Genomic DNA, 18,523 nt, shown 5'->3' on the forward strand with positions numbered 1-18,523 from the left:
AGAGTCACTGCAGGGAAAGGCATCGCTCTCTCCTCACTCATTTCCCTTTCAAGATGCACGTGGCTGAATTCCCATGTTAGATGGCAAGCGAGGGGAGTTCACAGTAGCACTGACCTGACCACCTAATGTATGTAAGCTCAGGCCTCAAGGCCTCAGGACAGCACTACCCTGACAAGCTCTTCAGGGTGCAGGGAGCCCATGGAGATTGCACAGCCCCTAAGAAGCCCAGCATGCAAAGGCACATCCATGAGAACTTTATTCATTCCCCCGCCACAGTCTGCAGGGAAGAGGTTATGGGCCCCGCTTGTGGGGCACAGACTGTGTACTGCCATGGTCAGTCTCTGAGTCATCTCTAGGTCTGGGCACAGGCTGGAACTTGAGCAGGACAGGTGGAGTGAAAACGGGGGTCTCCACAGGAGGGGCTGGTGTCTCCTCGGTGTTGGGGGAGTCATTACAGGCTGAGGTCCTGTGCAGGAGACAGCCAAGATATGTCCATGAGATGGGACATCAACACCACCTGGAGTACACAGGACAACCCCCCTTCCCAGGCGGTGGGATGACTCTAGACACATTTATACTTCCAAAAATCTCTCCCAAAAATGTTTGTTCAAGGCTGCTCCCTGGCCGAAACCGGTTTGGCTCAGTTGATAGAGCGTCAGCCTGCGGACTGAAAGGTCCCGGGTTCGATTCCGGTCAAGGGCATGTACCTGGGGTTGCGGGCACATCCCCAGTGGGAGATGTGCAGGAGGCAGCTGGTCGATGTTTCTCTCTCATCGATGTTTCTAACTCTCTTTCTCTCTCCCTTCCTCTCTGTAAAAAATCAATAAAATATATTAAAAAAAAAAAAAAAAAAAAAAAAAAAAAAAAAGGCTGCTCCCTGCAGCAATGTTGTGACTGTGAAAACCTGGAAACAATCTAAACATCCATTAGGGAACCAGGTACAGCCATGCAGTGGACTATTCTGGGGCCGTTAAAGGAATGAGGTAGGTCTGTATATCCCAACAAGTAAAGACACCCCAATGCTACAGTAATGGAAAAAAGCAAGTTGCTGAGAATTACATACAATGTGATCCTGCTTTGGTTGAAAAATTAACCTGTGAGTGTATGTGTGTGTGTATGTGTGTGTTGGAGGAGTACACATGAAACTCTTAGCAGAACTTTTAGCAACAAGGGGACTCATATTTTATGTATGCATTTCTGTATTGTGAACTTTTCCCCATGAAATGTGTTCTGCTTTTGTAAAATTTTTTAAACCAATTAAAAATAACCTATTTTTGCAGGTGGCATCATGAGAGCACAGCTCTCAGAAATCAAGGTAACAAGAACCTAAAAATTGTCCCCATTAGTGAAATACTTCAACAGGCAAGAATGGTTGAGCCCTGGCCAGTGTGACTCAGCTGGTTGGGCACTGCCCCATGTACTGGAAGGTTGCTGGTTGGATTCCCCTCTCAGGGCACATGCCTGGGTTTCAGACTCTATGCCCAGTAGGTGTGTGGAGGAGGTAGCAGATAGATATTTCTCTCTCCCTCTTCCTCCTTCTCTCTCTAAAAATCAATAAAAATCTTTTTTTTTTTTTTAAGAATGGTTCAGTAAATGATGTTCCATCCATACAATGGAGTATTTGCATCTATTATTATTGGTGAAATTAAAGGTGGGTGTGTTGTTTTTTTTATCCTTGCCAAAGTGTATTTTTTCCACTGATCTTTAGGGAGAGTGTGGAAGGGAGGGGGAAAGACAGAGAGAGAGAAACAAGGATGTGAGAGAGACACATCGATTGGTTGCCTCCCGCATGTGCCCCAACCAGGGTCGGGATGAATCCTGCCACCCAGGTACGTGTTCTTGATCAGAAACAAACCCGGGACCCTTCAGTCCAAGGGCCGATGTTCTATCCACTGAGCCAAACCGGGTAGAGCTGAATTGTATACTTTAATGTAAGTTAAGTATGTAATATGTAAGTAATAATATATCAATAAGGCTATTCAAAAAGTTATCTGGCCCTAGCCGGTTTTGCTCAGTGGATGGAGTGTCGGCCTGCGGACTGAAGGGTCCCAGGTTCGATTCTGGTCAAGGGCACATGCCTGGGTTGCAGGCTTGATCCCCAGTGGGGGGCGTGCAGGAGGCAGCCAATCAATGGTTCACTCTCATCATTGATGTTTCTATCTCTCTCTCCCTCTTCCTTCCTCTCTAAAATCAACGAAGAAATATTTTTTAAAGTTAGCTGATGCAATGAAACAGCCAGTCTAAATCATATTTTAGAATAACACTCAATGATACAGGAAATACTTAATATCCGTAAGTGAAAACACACGGGTGATTTTTAAAACCCCATATTCAGTAAATCCCTGCTTTGCAAAACAAGCATGTATATAAATCACAGATAGGGCTGCCCACAGTTGATGGACTCATTCCCTTTCTGTTGGCCTCTGGGCTGTTTCTAATTTCTCACCATGACAAACAGTAGGGAGCTTTTCACTCCTGATTACATAAGGGTCCTTCCTGGAAGTGGAAGGCATCATCATAAAGACCATCTGCCTAGCCCTTGGCCACGCCACCACAACGCTGGTCAGAAGCAAAGCAGAGGCTGAGCCAGAATGGTACCTGGCCCCAGGGATGCTCAGAAGCACACTTACCAAGGGAAGCCAGGGTAGTGGAGCTTGTGCACACCGTTTCTGGGCAGGTACGAGAAATGGAAGCCTCCAGGTCTGAGGACCAAGGGGGTCAGATTAACCATGTGGCTGCAAGACAGGGCAGAGAGGCACTGTCAGCTCTGGGACCCTCCTAGGCGGGGCGTCTCCAGTCTCCGTGGGCACCACTCTGACATGGGGACAGATTGCTGAGCCCAGACTCCTTCCGTGAACAATGAGAATAACCACTCAGGACTGTGGCGAGGGTTAACTAGGAGGCGGGGAGGAAATAATAGCTGAGCCTGGCACAAAGCACGCTCCCCAAAATGCTCCCTTTCACTTACCTCGAGCCCCAAGTAAATTCCTTTTACCTCTTTGGGTTCGATGACAGGCCAGGCCAGTTTAATTTCACTTCAGAACTTGAAACTTCCAATTTCTCTGTCTGCAGGAAACAAAGGTAATATCAGGACAAGTTTGAGGGCCTCACTGTGGTGGTGGGGGGGGGGGGGGAATTACCTATATGAGAACTATGTGGCTTTCATTTTAATCAGAAAATATGTCAGGCTCCTCCTCTGTGCTCAACTGATAAGGTCCTAATCCAGCCTGGGGAGGAGGGGCTGGCTGGAGGGAGTATGTAGGATAAGCGGGAGTCAGGAGGGGTAGGAGGTGAGGAAGGGCACTACAGGAGAATGACAGCCTCAGAGAGAGTCATGATGGCTGGGGCGGGGGGGGGGGGGGGTGCTGTGGTCCTCCACTTGTCCTCTGGCAGCCCTAGGATTCTGCCCAGTGCCATTTGGGGTTGCCTTGCTCAGCTGAGGCCAAGCAGGTAGCCTTCGACCCCTACCCCAATTATTCAATCAGAGTAGCACCCCTTTTATTGCTTTATCCACTGCTGTCCCACCCAAGACTTTGCCTATAGTCTTAGAAAGGGCTCTGCTGCTTAAAAACAACATTCTGAGGATCACTGCTGTGGGCCCGAGAGCTGTGGGAGTGGCTGCCCCTCCCAGGATTGTAAGGGCGGGGGGGGGGGGGGGGGGCAAACACCCACTGACCGACTTGCTAGGCCGCGGAGGAAAGGGGCCAAAGACCCTGGGCATAGTGTAGACAGAGGGTGACGACCGGACCACCACAGAGGACATGGTGGTGGCAGGTGGTGGCAGCGGTGGAGGTGGCAGCAGTGCTGGCGGCAGGCATGGGGAGGTTGACCGGTTCCGCAAGAGGACGGGTTCTAGTTTCTTTACTTTTGGCTTCCTTCTCTTCTTCCTGGCTTCTGTGACAAAAAGGTGCCAGTGGGTGCCTATCCCTCAGCCAGAACAGGGTGGAGTCGGGCCAAACACGATGGTGTTTTCAGCTTCTCCAACGAAGAGGGGAGGTGGGCCCCCCAAAGGGCACCACAATGCACCATCTCATTGACACCACAACTGCCTCACGTGGAAAGGGTACTTTTGTCCCTATCTTCAAGTGGATCCAGAAACTCCAACTGTACACGGCACAGGCAGGATCCACGACCAGGCTGCCTGACTTCAAGGGCAGAATTTCATGGGAAGTGATAGGGTATCACTGCCAAGGAGGGCTGGGCTTGACCTGGGCAGGTTGGTCTGCTGCTTCCCCCACCCCCAACCAGTAGGGCAAGAGGAAAGTTCTTGAATCCGCCAGTACTCTTGGGGATCCAGGCCCTGGACAATGAGCCCACCGACTATGCCCAGCCCCAGGGCTGTCCTGGGGTGTGCAAAAGGCCCTTCTATGAGAAAACAAACCCACAGGGAGGAGGTCTTGCAGAAGGGGCTCAGGGAGGGAATCTTTGAGGGGAAGGACACTGGGGTCTGATTCCTCTCCTCTCTCCATGTTAGGTCTTCCTACTTCAACAAGTCTCACTATATTTACTGTGCAAAGTTGAAGACTACCAACAAAGTGGGTGTTAACAGGCTCCTCATACCGCCCATTGGATCAGCTCATCTAGAATGAGGATAACTAATACCAGGGAGCACTGTCCTGGAGGTTAAGAACTGGCACCCCGGAACAATCCAGACCTGAGTTCAAGTCCAGACTCCATGACTTACTATGTGACCTAGCCTCCCTGGACCTGTTTCCTCTTCCGTAAAACAAGGATAAAATAACATCAACGCTACCTCAGGAGGCGGTGGTAAAAGGTGCACATGCTGGGCATCCTGCCGTCAGACGAAATGGTGTCGTGGGGCACTCACACTCGGCATCACGGAGAGTGAAACACCCGGGTGAGCTGGGCCTCCCGGTGTGATGCGGAAGAAGGTAGCCCCACCACCAGCATAGTCTATTGCTGAACACAAACACACCAAAAGAACTGAACCCAAATCTAATCAAGGCAGGAGAGTGCCTGTCCAAGAAACACAGGCAGAGGGGGACAAACATCACTGATGACCAAAACAACAGATACAGATCCATGATGTGGGCTAACCCTGTGGTCCTTGAAAGACAACACTGTTCTTCAAGTCCATAGCCGGGAGGGGAGGAAGTAGGGCTTCCCTTCCACCTCAGAGGGGACTTCAGCAGCAGTGGCTACGGACCCTCGTTTGCCATCATCCCTGTGTGGTCAGTAATTTGGTACTAGTACCCTTTCATTTTACCCTCACAAGTGCCCCAATGTGGACACAAATTCTATGGTCACCCTAGTGAAAAGGAACCCTAAGAGGGCTACCCACCAAACCAATGCGTGGGCCTTCTTGGGTCCTGAAATGACAGAGCAAGTGTAGAAAGACTGTTATGGACCTTCTGGGAGATCGTATATGGACTAAGTATCAGTGAATATTAGGGAACTGTTGTTAATTGTATCAGGTTTGACGTTGTGATTATGTCAGAAGCTGTCTTTTTTTTTTATTAAGAGACGTTAAAAAGTATTCAGGAATACAGTGATGTCTGAGATTTCCCTTAAAGGGGGGTAGAGCGAGTGAAACAAGCATGGCAAGGCAGGGGTAGCTGCTGAAGCTAGGTGACGGGTACTGGTGTTCACTGTAGTCTCCAGTTCTGCGTTATGTTCACTTTCATAACGAAGACTTCAGGGACAATGGGCCCTGGGTCAGATTTGCGGGGTTACTCGGGGCAGGCAGAGGTTGAGCCTCACTCTGGGAGTAGAGGTGCACACGGTGCATGCTCCTCTTCAGGTGCTCCAGGCGTTGGTGCATCTCCACAGCGCCCATGCTGTTGCAGAAGTTCAGCTCCCCCTGGACTGCACAGAAGAACTTGGCCTGCGACGGCAGCGGGAGAGGTGGGGCAAGAGGAAGGAAGCTGGACCCGTGAGCCGCCTGCCTGCCTGCCTGCCGCACTCCCCAAACTGGGTTGCCTCAGGCTTCTCAAAGCCCCAACTCTGCAAACCCAGCTGGGCCCAAGCCCTCCCTCCTTCCCCGCCCCCCGTGCCCAGAGTTCCGCCCTGGAGGGCAGCAGGACTTCCCCCCCAGCCTCCCGCAGCTCCCCCTGCACCCCGCACCCAGAGGAAGGAGAGGAGCCCGCGCCGCTCGCACTCGGCCTGCTTGTCCTTCCGCACCACCCTCTCGGCCAGCGCCGGGTTGCGGTCGAGGCTGCGGAAGAGGCGGCGCAGTGCGCGCTCCGTGTAGGTGGCCGCCTGCCTCTCGAAGGCCTCCTCGGATATGCGCTGGCAGAAGGTCACACTCTGGGGGAACTCGCTGTCGAACTCGTCCAGGATCTCCATTCGGTGGGGCTGCGGGCTGGCGGCGGCCGTCGGGGCGGGGTCACCGAGGGTCCAGGCACGCCGACCACACCCGCTGCGGGCTGGGCGAGAAGGGCCGCTCCCTGCGCCCCGGCTCAGGTCTCGGTGGGCGGTGGGGGCCTCGGCACACACCCGCTCTCTTCCCGACAGCCTCCGCGCCGCGCCCACCCTGGCTCCAGCCAATCCCCTCCGAGATCGCTGACGGGCCAACTCGCGCGAGAGGGCCGTACGTGACAATGCCCGCAGCTCTGGGCATGCGCTCTTGCACTTTCGAGGGGGCGAACACCACAGGGCAGGACTAGACCCTAATTCCCACGCGGGCGGCAGGGCTTTGGTCAGGGCTGGCCGAGGGCCACACCAGGAACATGGTAGGCGCAGGAACCCTCCAGCTTCTTTAAGGCCCACGCCCCCTCGGCCAGCTTCCAGCCCCGCCCCATCTCAGCTGCGCCCCCTCCTCATAGTGTGTAGCCTTCCAGGCCTCCAGCCAGAGCCTTGCTTCTTCCGCAGACAACTTCCGGGGGACTTCACTCTGCCCCGACTCCAGCCCCGCACTTTTCACCGCTTCCTCTTCCTCTCCAGCATGAAACCCACCCTTCTCCCGCTTGTCCTCTCCCCCATATGGTAGGCAGTTAGACATGAGCAGAGTAGGAAGGATAGGCCAGGTACACAAGGTCACCAGGGTGGAAAGTCCCAGGTGCCTGGGAAAGACAGTTGTAGGGTGGAACCTCACCCCCAGGTGACCTTTCTTCTCCTAGCATATCGTTGGTCATGCAGCTCCCCTGGCATGTGGCTAGTCATGTGGTAGACTCCCTTCGAGGAGGAAAAGGGGGTGGAGAGTAGACTCCCATACAAGACCTTGCATGACCACTTCCTGAAGCATTAATCCCTCAAGACAATGAGAAGACCTGAATCAAATAATCTTAGGAACAAAACCTGGGGTCTGTTGACCAGAGACAGAGTTGCCATCAAACTGGAGAGAAAAATCTAGGCCTCAGTTGTGTTTCAGTTCCAGGCCCAGAAAAGCAGCCAAACCAAACACCACGGCTGAGGACTGGTGGGGGTCAACCAATCAGTGGAGACCAGGACCCTAAGGACACTCCTGATATTCTATTGAGATCCTTCCCTGAAACCTCCAAATAAAAGCCCTTAAGAAGAAGGACCCACCAAGCTGGTGTGGCTCAGTGGTTGAACGTTGACCTCTGAACCAATTCCAAGTGAGGGCACATCATTGATATTTCTCTCTCTCCCTTCCTCTCTGAAATATATATATATATAGGATGAAGGACCCAGCTCAAGCTTTCTCTCTAGAGCACACCTTGCTTTCCCCCCCTCCCCTCCCCCCAGGGGCATTTTCTTTGCCTTTCTTTCTCCTAAGCTCCAAGGGTCCTTCTTTTGTCTCTGCAACCTGTTTCCTGAGTCCATGCAGCCCAGCTGGCTCACTTCTTCCACGACTTGTTTCTTCCATGTGTTATTGCCCCTCAACCTCCCCATGGATCCAAGGGCTTCTACCCACAGGACGGGGATGAAACCGGCTCCCCAATGTGCTCAGCTAGGGTTGAGAGGAACTCCCAAACACCCATCTGGAACCTGGGCTTCCTCTTAAGGAGATGGGCTCGAATAACTGTCATAGGGCACATAACTGTCATTGTGCATTGTGTCAGGTCCTGATGGTGGAGATGGCCCTGCCAGCATGCCTGGGCCAGGCTCCTTGGCAGTTCAGCTCCAATCCCCCCAATTCCAGCTGTGAGGGTGGGCACGCCAGGCACCTCATAAGTCCCTCCTGCAGGCTCCGGGCAGCATATTTCCCTGTAAGAGAACAAGATGGTGCAGTTGGTGGCATCACCTGTGGGCTTCATATCCCAAGGATACCCACCCACCCCAAATAGCGCTTTTCCTGCCGAGAACCCAGGAGAGCATTCTCTCCAGAGTCTGGTCCTCCCCAAGCCTTCCAGGAGGGCTTGTTCCAGTTCACCTCCACGTGGTCAAGGGTGAGCTGGGTCTGAGCCAGGCCCAGAAAGACCTTCCATGCAAAGCAGTGGCCTCTATTCTCCTACAAGACCCTGAGCAAACCTGGAGTTCCGAGTCTTACCCAGGGTGCTAGTCTGAAAGATCCTCTTCAAACCAGAGCTTTTCTTAATCCAGGGCCTCTGACTCTGCACCTGTCCAGCCATGACAGAGGGAGAGTTTATGGAGCAATTCCCCAGCTCTGCACTCACCTAATCCTCTGATGGAGGGGCCGGCCCAGCCCCGAACCACTACCTAATACTGGGAAGTGGACTGAGGCAGCAAAACTCCCTCCCCCCAGGTGCTGTGTGTGGTGGACTAGACCTGACTGATGCCCTTTCATCATTGCACTGCTTCCCAGCAGCCCACAGTAGTGCAACAGGGAAAGAGTGTCAGGCAGGCCTGCCAGCGCCTGCCTAGCCGCTCCCGGTGGTCTGTCGGTGGGGATCTCAGACCAGGAATGCAGGCCCACTGGGGCGGGGCCTCTGCCTGGGGGAAGGGTGCCCTCTGACCCCAGAGGCCCAGGCCTGGCCAGGATCTCAAGTTTCCATGGAGAAGGGAGCCAGCAGGGCAGGGGGGAGGGGAGAACCTGCAGGCCCAAGGGGCCCCGCCTGGGAGGAGGAGGTGGAGGTGTGGGGGATGGGGGCCCCCATGGTCGGTCCCAGATGCTTTGACAATATCATTGCACTGCTTCTCAGAGCACAGTAGTGCAACCTCGTCAGAGCACCTGCGGCCAGCAGGGGGGACCCCCTCCCCCAATATGAGTAGGGTGGAAGCTCAATCCTGGGAGGGTGGGGTCAGAGGCCTGTCCTGGACCTCAGGGCCGGGAGGGGGTATTTCAGCGGGACTGCAGTCCTCGGGGTCCTCAGGGTCCCAGGGCACCCGGACCTTACTCAGCACGCTCCAGATAGCGGTGGACGAGAGACCCCCAAACTATGGGCTAGCTCTAAATCCGGAGCGGGAGCGCACGGGGGAGAGGGGGGCTCACACACAAAGAAGAGGGGCTCGTGCTCCACCACAGTCCGAAGCCCACTGGCGCCCGAAGCGAGGGTGGTTCAGCCCGACGACCCTGCGCCCTCGCCGGCCCTCGGCCCCGGGATAAGGGTGGCCCCACTTAGGGCCGACACGCCCCTGCCAGCTCAGGCCCCCATCCCTGGCCCCTGGTCCCCAACTTTGGGCTCCGCGTTCTGTCCTAAAAGATTCGCTGCCCCGAGGCCCCGAGCGCGCAGAGGAACGGGGGTAGGTGGGGGGGTTCCCGCCCTCTGGAGCCCCTGCCCGGAGAGCGAGCCTGCAGTCGGGGCTGCGCCCCTCCGCGTCGTTTCGCCGGGTAGGGGGACCCTGCTACTCACGCGACCGGACCCCCTTCCGCCCCTGGCCCGGGGCAGGACGCGGAGGGTGAGCGGGAGAGACGTCCCGGTGGTCGTCCGTCCCCGTCGTCTGCACCAGGCCGACCCCGCACCTCGTGGCGCCCTCTCGCCCACCAGCTCCATCTTTAACCCGCTGACAGTCGTCGCGGCCGAGCCCCCGGCTCCTGAGCGTCACGCCGCGCCCATTGGCCGGCGCCGGCGCCTCGCCTCCCGCACACCTATTGGCTGATGCGGGAGCGATTTCAAAATAGCCTCCGGGCCCGGATTGGCGGTGCGGCGGCCGGCCGAGGGCTCCGGGGTTTTAACAATGAGTTCCGCCAACACTTCCGACCCATTCATAACTTACCGAAAGGAGCTCTGCCCGCCTTTTCTCGGCTCCGGCGTCGGCGAGATTTCCAGCTGCGAGGACAGGAGCGCTTGGAAGTCGGTGGGGGGCGCCGGCCGCGCGGCTGAGCCCACGGGGGAGGGGGCTGCGACCCTCGGAAAATGCCTGCGCGCCGACGTTGCTCTCTGTACCTCGCAGGCGGGATACTCGGCTGCCCAGGTCCTTCTCCGGGGACAGCCCCCTCCCACCGCCCGGTTTGACCCTGGTGGAATTTGCCCCAAGCCACCCGGGTAGGCCTAGGCTGGGGAGACCGGGTCCTGGAGCCCGTGGGGCCTTGCGGGTCTGTGGGAGGTCCAGGAAGGGGGTGTCGGCTGGGATCCCTGCGTGATTGCGATCCGCTTCGTGAATAAACATCCATTAAGTGCCGCCCCCAGGCTGATGGCCTGGAAAGACATACTACACCGACCGCCTCGCATAGCTGCAGAGGGAGGGAAGGGGGCAGCAGGTGGGAGGCAGGGTGCTTAGACCCCCCCCCCCCCCGTTTTATTTTCCCAACCCAGTGGCTGAGAGCAAATGTTTTAGAGGCAGGCAGAGCTAGGTGTGAATTTTTGCAAACCTCAGTTGCCTCCTCTGCAAAATTAATAATCGTTGGCCCTGGGTCTGGCATTTAGTGTTCAATAAGTGAGAACTCTGCTGCTGCTGCCGCTGCGGTGTTAATTTTGGGTCTTGTCCTGAATTCTGCCCGGAGCCATCTTACCTGCTCCCACCTTGGTTTTCCAAGGATTACTATATGTTGTGTGCACTGTTTGATTCTGCTCTTAATATTCTGCACTTGCCCTGACCAGGTTGGCTCAGTGGATAGAGCATCTGCCTGCGGACTGAAGGGTCCCAGGTTCGATTCTGGTCAGGGGCATGTACCTTGGTTGCGGGCACATCCCCAGTAGGGAGTGTGCAGGAAGCAGCTGTTTCTCTCTCACTGATGTTTCTAACTCTCTATCCTTCTCCTCCCCTCCTCTCTGTAAAAAAATCGATAAAATATATATTTTTAAAAAATACTCTGCACTTATGTCTCTGTGGTGGTAAGGAGGTACTAAGCAGAAGCAGAAGGGGACTCTTAGGACCAGGAGGGGACAGGGATGGATCAGAGTGCCCCCTTGGATGGGCAAAGTGTGTTCCACACTATTGGTGCCTGGCAAACAGCCCCTTGGCAATTAACACCACAGAAAGGATGCTCCCTGCCAGACTCTTTATTCTGGCTGTAATAGAGCCCTCAGGTAAACTTCCCAACGTCCGGGGCAAGTGGGAAGCACTGCAGAATAATCCCCCCACCCACCAGCAGCCTCAGCCAGGGAGGGCAGATACTTGGGTTGGATAACGTGGATGCTTTTCCCACACGGAGTCCCAGAACGCCCCATGGAATTAAGCTCCAGTTGCCCACAAGGGTAACTTGCCCAGCTGCCTTTCCTTCTCCTCTCACAGCCCACTGGAATTTGCTGGGACTCCAATCCCGTCAGTTGAGAGATGGGAGAGGAATGTAGACTTGTAGACAGTGCTGGAGAGGTTTGGCAGTGGAGAGGTCAGCCAGGAAGGGGTCTGTGTTTGAGCGAAGCCGGAGCTCACAGGGGAGAGGGTGGGGAGTGACGGGCCTACCCAGGGCGCTCCTCCCCTCAGGCCTCAAAATTAGCTACAGCTTCTCCCACCCCTATAAGGTAATTGATTTCTCAAATGTAAGGTGTTACGCCCACGCTCCTCCAAGCCCCCTTCCAGCCAGTTGCTACCCCCAGCCTCTCCTGGGACTCTTTTACATCATTCAGGAAAACGGCTCCCTCTTCCCCCAGCAGCAACCCTAAGCCCCTACCCTCTCCACACAACCCCATCTGGGTGTTTAGCAAGTCCAGTGAGCCTGTAATCTCCACCACAACCTCTAGAGGTCACCCACACACCAGCAGAGCTAACTGTTACCTTCCTTTATTAGCGCCCTCCTGTTTACTGTTCCTGCTTTCAAGTTGTAATGCTTTGCCTGACTAAATGGTGCCTCTCCTTCCAGGAAGCTCTCACATCTATGCAGGTAGCAGTTCTTTGAGGTTCTCTTTCCATGCGTTATCTTTTGAAGTTTTGTTATCTCCTTGGGACTTTGGAAAGTTGGAGTGGGGACCTGAGATTTCACATGCCTGGACAGGCTGAGGTGCATGGGGTGCCTTTGCACTGAAAGTGAGAGAACCTGTGATGCTAATATCCAGCAGACAAGCAGAATCCTGGCCTGGTGCTTGCTTAAAAACAAATGTCAAAGCCCTAGCTGATTTGGCTCAGTGGATAGAGCATCAGCCTTCGTACTGAAGGGTCCTGGGTTTGATTCTGGTCAAGGGCACATGCCCAGGTTGCGGGCTCGATCCCCAGTACGGGGCCTGCAGGAGGCAGCTGATCAATGATTCTCTCTTATCATGATGTTTCTATCCCATCCCTCTCGCCCTTTCCCTTCCTCTTTGAAATCATATATAAAGTAAATTAAAAAACAAATGTCAAAGACTTTCACAATTGCTAGGGGAGGGGTGTCAGGAGAGTGGGGGTCCTCACCTCAAGGAGAGAGAAGGGGTCTGGAGAGCTTGTATCTCACCCCTGCTGAAAAGAGTGGGGCTTCCACTTATCCTGCTGAGGCCCTGGCCACAGCTCTTAATAGGAAGGTTCGTGAAGCTCAGGGGTCAGAGGGTCACTTGCCATCAGACAGTCTAAGGGTGGCAGAGCACTGCTGGAATGCATGGAAAGGCACCAGAAGGGTTTGGGCAGGTTCAGTTGTTCAGCTGTGTGGGAGAGTGCAGTTTTGTGCTGAGGAAGAGATGGTGAACTGGGCCAGAAAGAGCTGGGACCTCCTGGTCACACCCAGGCTCACTCCAAAACAATCACAGACCAACATTCTTTAATTAACAAAGGCACTTAAGAACCCCTACAAACCCAAAGTCTTCACCAAGAGTGGCCCTACAGGCGCCTCAACCCTGCCACCCTCCATCCACCCATCCACAGCACTCAGAGTTCATCATGACCTACAGAGGGATCCACGCTGGGCTTGATGAAGATGCCTTCCATGGCCTTCCACGTATTGTGTGTGTTGGCGCTGGGCATGCCGTGCACCTCATGCTGCCCACGGATGGGGCTCCCGTACTGCTCGCCGGTGACGGACAGGAACACAGAGGTGCCCACGTGCTGGAAGCGCACGGCGGCCTCCCGCTCCCAGTGCTTCCCCGAGCAGCGCACAATCCACAGGTCAAGGTCGTCACCCTCACCGTCTTCCCCAAAGGCGCTCACCTCCTATGGGTTCGGGGGTGGGAGGACAGTAGTCACCACAGAGGGCACACTGAGTCAGTCCCCTGTGGTCACTCGCCTGGCAGCAGCACTCACACCTAGGCCACTGGGCCTCAGGTTCTTCCCTGTCCCTCTGAGCCTCAGTTTCCACAGCTGCAAAATGGGACAACGCAACCCCAGCCCCAATACCCAGTAGGGCCTTCACAACACAGGTTCTTCAAACACATGCTAACCCCACCCCAGCTGTCTGGGTGGTGACCACTGTCTCCCACAGAGCCAAGGCCTCCTCTCTCCTCCTCTATGTCCCCCTACCTCCATCCTAACCCCTCTAACTCAACATAAAGTCCCATCCCTCAAGCTGACAGTCAAGGTCTCTACTTAGCTCGTATTTTTTCCTCTAACAAGCCCCCTCCCTTCCCCCAAGCACGCTCTGTTCCACCCCCACTTCCTCCCTAGCCTTCCCCCTACCCAGTTCCAGTGAACTCCTTCCCGGGACCTGGAAAGATGCTCTGCTCCTCTCCGTGGCCTGGAGGACTCCTGCTCATCCTTCCAGACCAAGCCTGAGAGCTCCTCCTCCCTTTCGGGTTCCCCACCCCAAAGGCCACGTGGATCCCCTCCAGGGTCCAACTCGCCCCCCAGGAGTGGAGCGACCAGCAGGTTCAGATCACACGCTTCCTTGTCCATCTTTCCGCTCGGCTGAGCGGGACCTCGGAGGAGTCCCGTGTGTCCCCGAGAGGGGGCGCTCGGTAAGCATTTCTGAATGTAAATTCCTATTTCCCAGGGGAAGCTGAGGCTCAGAGAAGGTGAGACGAAGCGTAGGCTCTGTCCCCGGCCCCTAACCCACCCGCCCCAGCCAGGAGCCTGGGGCCGGGGGGAGGGGCTCACCTGGTTATTGGACAGCGGCGACGGGAAGTGGTGCGTGTGCAGGTTCTTGCCGGTGAGCACGTGTGTCAGCCTCACCGCCTGTCCGCAACGCACCGGGGATCCGCGCGGGCATCCGCCCTCCGAGCCGCTGCGGATCCGCCAGTAGCTATTGGCGTCGTCAGACGCCTCCACGCCGGTCACCGACTGTTGGCCGCTGCCTGAGGGCGACACCCCACCCCACCCACGGGGTCGCCGTCAGTCCCGGAACCCGCGACCCTCAGCCCGAACGCCATAAACTTTCCAGGACGGCCTCCACCCCGATACCCTAACGGCTCCCCCCCCCCAGCTCCCCCCCTGGTCCCCGGATGAACTCTCAGACCACCCTCTTCGCCCCCAACCTAGCGACGACCCCCTCCAACCGCCGGTCCTTGTCCTCCTCGGTCCTCCGATAACTCCAGCCAGGACACCCCCAGACCCTTGGCCGCAGACCCCCCCACCATCACTCGGCCTTCAAACTCCCAGCTCCCGCCCCGCCCCCGAGCGATGCCCAGTCCTAGGCCCCGCGCACCGGATCCGTATTTGACGTCGTGCGAGTGCAGCCGCACCCTGTGCTGCGTGTTGAACAGCTTCAGCACCGACCCGCAGGTCACGACCCCCGCGCCGGTCTTGGCGGCGCCGTTGCCCGGCACCGAGAGCGCCAGCAGCAGCCCCAGCAGCGCCGCACCCGCAGCGCGGCCGCGTCCCGCGCTCCACATCGCCCCGGCCGGGCTCCGCCAGCTCCGGCTCGAGCCGCTTCCGTCTCCGCAGCCGGCCAATCCGGCTGGGACCGAGCCCCCGCGGCAGCCAATCGCGGATCCGCACGGCGCTCCGCCGGCCCTACCATTGGCTCGTCGCGGCCAGCTTTCCAGAGGAGGGAGCTGGAGACACGAGGAGGGTTCTGATTGGTCCACGCTTCCGACGCCCCACCAATGAGCAGCCAAGGGAGGCTGGTGCGGCTCCCAGCGGTGGGAGAGCTGCCGGGGGAGGCTGTAGGGGAGGGTCCAACAGCAGCCTCTGAACCCGGTCATGAAGCTGCTTCATCCTGGATCCCCGAGCCCGCAATCGTGGCCTCTGTCCTCAGCCCCTGGGTCCGAAGCTGCAGGGTCTTGAGGTTGCTCGACCACTGAATGTTGTGGTCACAAAGTCGACAGATGTCAGATAATGAATCGCCTGGCCCTTCAGCTCCCGGCCTCCCGGATTCAGTACTCCCCCAGTCACTCGGTCATCTCCCCTCTCTGACATTGGGTCACCTCAGTCCCTGGACCCTGGGGTTTCTGAATCCACATGCCTCTCACCGACTCCTTCCCTGACACCATTGCCACCAGGCAGCAGAGGGCAGCAGGGAGCTGTGGTGTTTGGTGTAATGGCATGTTCTCACCGGAAAGCCCTAAAGCTCTTAGGGAACCAGAGCCCCGTTAGAAAGTGACTGTAGCAACCAAGCCTAGGCGACTGTGTGTTCCAGGTTCCTGACATGCATGGGTCTTCAAGGGTGGGAAACTTACAACAGTCACCAGTTGCTCAAGGCCAAAACTTGGGATTCATCTCTGATTCCTCTCTTTGCTGCACTCACATCTAATCCAACACTGACTCCAAAAAAGATTGGGAGGCAACTCTCCTGCATCCCTCATCACCACCCTAATCCAAGTCACCCCATCTTCCCTCTAGATATCTACCACCCCATCCTAACTGATTTCCCTGCTTCTGATACCCTGGCCCCTCCAAGACATTCTCTACACAGGAAAGTGACTGTGCCTTATATATCAGATCATGCCAGGCACCTGCAGAAAGGGACCGTTGTCAGAAAGGGAAGTGTTCATTCTTTTTGTTCTCTTCCTGTTTCTGTCTGGGAATCGGGTGACCTCTCCTGAGTTAGTACAAGCAACTTTGGGGTCCCTGGAATAAAGGTCATGGTCCCAATAACAAAACCCTCAAAATACACAATTTTTCATTCCCCGATGGCATATTTGTGGGTGTCTGTGGCTACAATAGACTGTATTTCTAGACTTATTAGTGAATCAGACCCCTAGTTAAATTAAAAAGCATTTTAGTGGAGATATTTTGTAATTCAATTAGACGTTAAATGACCAACCTATTATATGGTCAGTTTTATTTTTAAAATTGCTTCTTGTTTCAAAACACTGTATTTCTTTGGTGTTGTGTGGGCTCCAGGTTCAAGACATGTCCGAGTAGTCAAGCTTCTTGAGTGTTTTGCAATCTCATAAACAAAATGGACTCATTCTTCTACTGAGCAAGTTTATAATAAATACCCTACTCTAGAAGTGGATTATAAAAAAAATAGCGCTGGCCAGGTGGCTCAGTTGGTTGGAGCATCATCCTGTACACCAAAGGTTGCGGGTTCCATTCCTGGTTAGGGCATATGCCTAGGTTGTGAGCTCAATCCCCAGCCAAAGTGAGTATGGGAGACAACCAATTGATGTTTCTTTCTCACATAGATGTTTCTCTCTCTTTCCATTCCCCCCCTCCTAATAAATTTTTTAAAAAAAACACACACAGCCTCACCATGGTGGCTCAATGGCTGAGCATTGACCTATGAACCAGCTGGTCATAGTTCCATTCCAGGTCAGGGCACATGCCTGGGTTGCAGGCTCGATACCCAGTGTGCAGGAGGCAGCCAATCAATGATTCTCTCTCATCATTGATGTTTCCATCTCTCCCTTTCCCTTCCTCTCTGAAATCAATAAAAATATTAAGAATATGCCCTGACTGGTTTGGCTCAGTGGATAGAGCGTTGGCCTGCGGACTGAAAGGTCCCAGGTTCAATTCCAGTCAAGGGCATGTACCTTGGTTGCGGGCACATCCCCAGTAGGGGGTGTGCAGGAGGCAGCTGATCAATGTTTCTCTCTCATTGATGCTTTTAACTCTCTATCCCTCTCCCTTCCTCTCTGTAAAAAATCAATAAAATATATTTTTTTAAAAAAAGAATAAATAAGACACACATACACACCACCACCACCACCACCACCACATATCCTTGAATAAGGATAAAAAATATGAAATAAGCCTTAACTGGTTTGGCTCAGTGGATAGAGCGTTGGCCTGCAGACTGAAGGGTCCCAGGTTCGATTCCGGTCAAGGGCATGTACTTGGTTGTGGGCACATCCCCAGTAGGAGGTGTGCAGAGGGCAGCTGATCAATGTTTCTCTCTCATTGATGTTTCTAACTCTCTATTCCTCTCCTTCCTCACTGTAAAAAATCAATAAAATATATAAAAAAATATATATATATAAAATAAAATCCAGGATCATGACAAAGGGTTTGGAGCCACTTAAGTCTCAGAGTGGTTTCTCACACAGCAAGACACCTGGAACAGGAGCTAAGGTCAGGTGTCTCTAGTACCATGTGCCAGTAGTTTCCAAGGGGAAGGGCCTGCTCCCCTCCCAGGACAGTCCCTGGGCACGTACTCCGGAGGCTGGGGAGGGGATATGTTCAATTCTCCCTTAAGGACTCGGCAGTGGGGCCTGGGAAGTTGACGGGTATCAACAGCTGCTCGCTCTCAGAATCCTAGGGCTCCCCTTCTTGGCTCCCTCCTGCCATCAGCATTTCTTGCCCTCTCTGGAGAGGGGTGGAAGATGGCTGCTCTTCACCATCTACGCTTGCCTTCAGCCGTCAGTGCAAACTGCACCAGAATCTCTAGGAAAGAACCGGAGTGGCCTAGCTTGGCTAGAGTTGTGCCAATAGGTCCCAGCACTGTGGCCACGTGCAGGAAAACGGCTATCGTGGCTCCACACTATGATGGTGGTGGCAGTGGGTGGCCTCAGGGAATGGGTCTTATGGGCTGAGCATGTTCCCTGAAAGATCCTTACCAAAAGAGCTCTGTGGTAAAGTGGGTCCCTGGCCTCTGCCCCTGGGTGCTGAGGCAGTGTGAAGCATCTTCACGTGGTCTCTCAGCCATGGGGAAAGGGTGGTGAGGGGAGAGGTGGAGCTGGTCCCTGGGCAAAGATGCCTGAACAGGGGAGCAGACGGACTGCCCTGAGAAGGCAGAGGGAAGGAGGGCGCTGCACTGGTGGCACAGGAAGGCCAGAAGCCCCCAGAGAGCCTTGGAGATGAGACCTGCCGTGCCCACGGACCCTTCTGGAGACAGGCAGCCTGTCCGGCACCACTGAAATAAGGAGAGTCAAGTGGCCAACCTGGGGCAGCCAATCCACAGCTTGACCAAGTCGCAGCACCATGTGGCTTGGCATAGAACCTCCAGATTCAGAAGGTGGAGGTAGGAAGTACAAATTAGGAAAACAGGTGGCCCTGAGAGCAGCAGCAGGAAAGGGTGGCTCCTCAGTAGGAACAT

The 18,523-nt window shown here is 55.1% G+C and overlaps 2 protein-coding genes across 2 annotated transcripts; both read right to left on the reverse strand.

Moving 5' to 3' along the window:
* Positions 1–275: 275 nt before the first annotated feature.
* LOC132221746 (uncharacterized) lies at positions 276–9,837 on the reverse strand. The gene is made up of 8 exons (XM_059676087.1): positions 9,678–9,837; positions 8,414–8,483; positions 6,085–8,130; positions 5,722–5,845; positions 3,677–3,894; positions 2,996–3,066; positions 2,631–2,735; positions 276–466 (listed from the first exon to the last, which is right to left on the reverse strand). Exons 3-8 carry the CDS (start codon positions 6,304–6,306, stop codon positions 292–294), a joined length of 915 nt encoding a protein of 304 aa, XP_059532070.1. The 5' UTR covers positions 6,307–8,130; positions 8,414–8,483; positions 9,678–9,837; the 3' UTR covers positions 276–291.
* A 3,080-nt stretch (positions 9,838–12,917) lies between these two features.
* Positions 12,918–14,983, reverse strand: SDF2L1 (stromal cell derived factor 2 like 1). Its single transcript, XM_059675891.1, has 3 exons — positions 14,750–14,983; positions 14,203–14,399; positions 12,918–13,323 (listed from the first exon to the last, which is right to left on the reverse strand). Exons 1-3 carry the CDS (start codon positions 14,934–14,936, stop codon positions 13,042–13,044), a joined length of 666 nt encoding a protein of 221 aa, XP_059531874.1. The 5' UTR covers positions 14,937–14,983; the 3' UTR covers positions 12,918–13,041.
* Positions 14,984–18,523: the final 3,540 nt, after the last annotated feature.

Source organism: Myotis daubentonii, chromosome 19, assembly GCF_963259705.1.
Source record: "Myotis daubentonii chromosome 19, mMyoDau2.1, whole genome shotgun sequence".
Taxonomy (NCBI): domain Eukaryota; kingdom Metazoa; phylum Chordata; class Mammalia; order Chiroptera; family Vespertilionidae; genus Myotis; species Myotis daubentonii.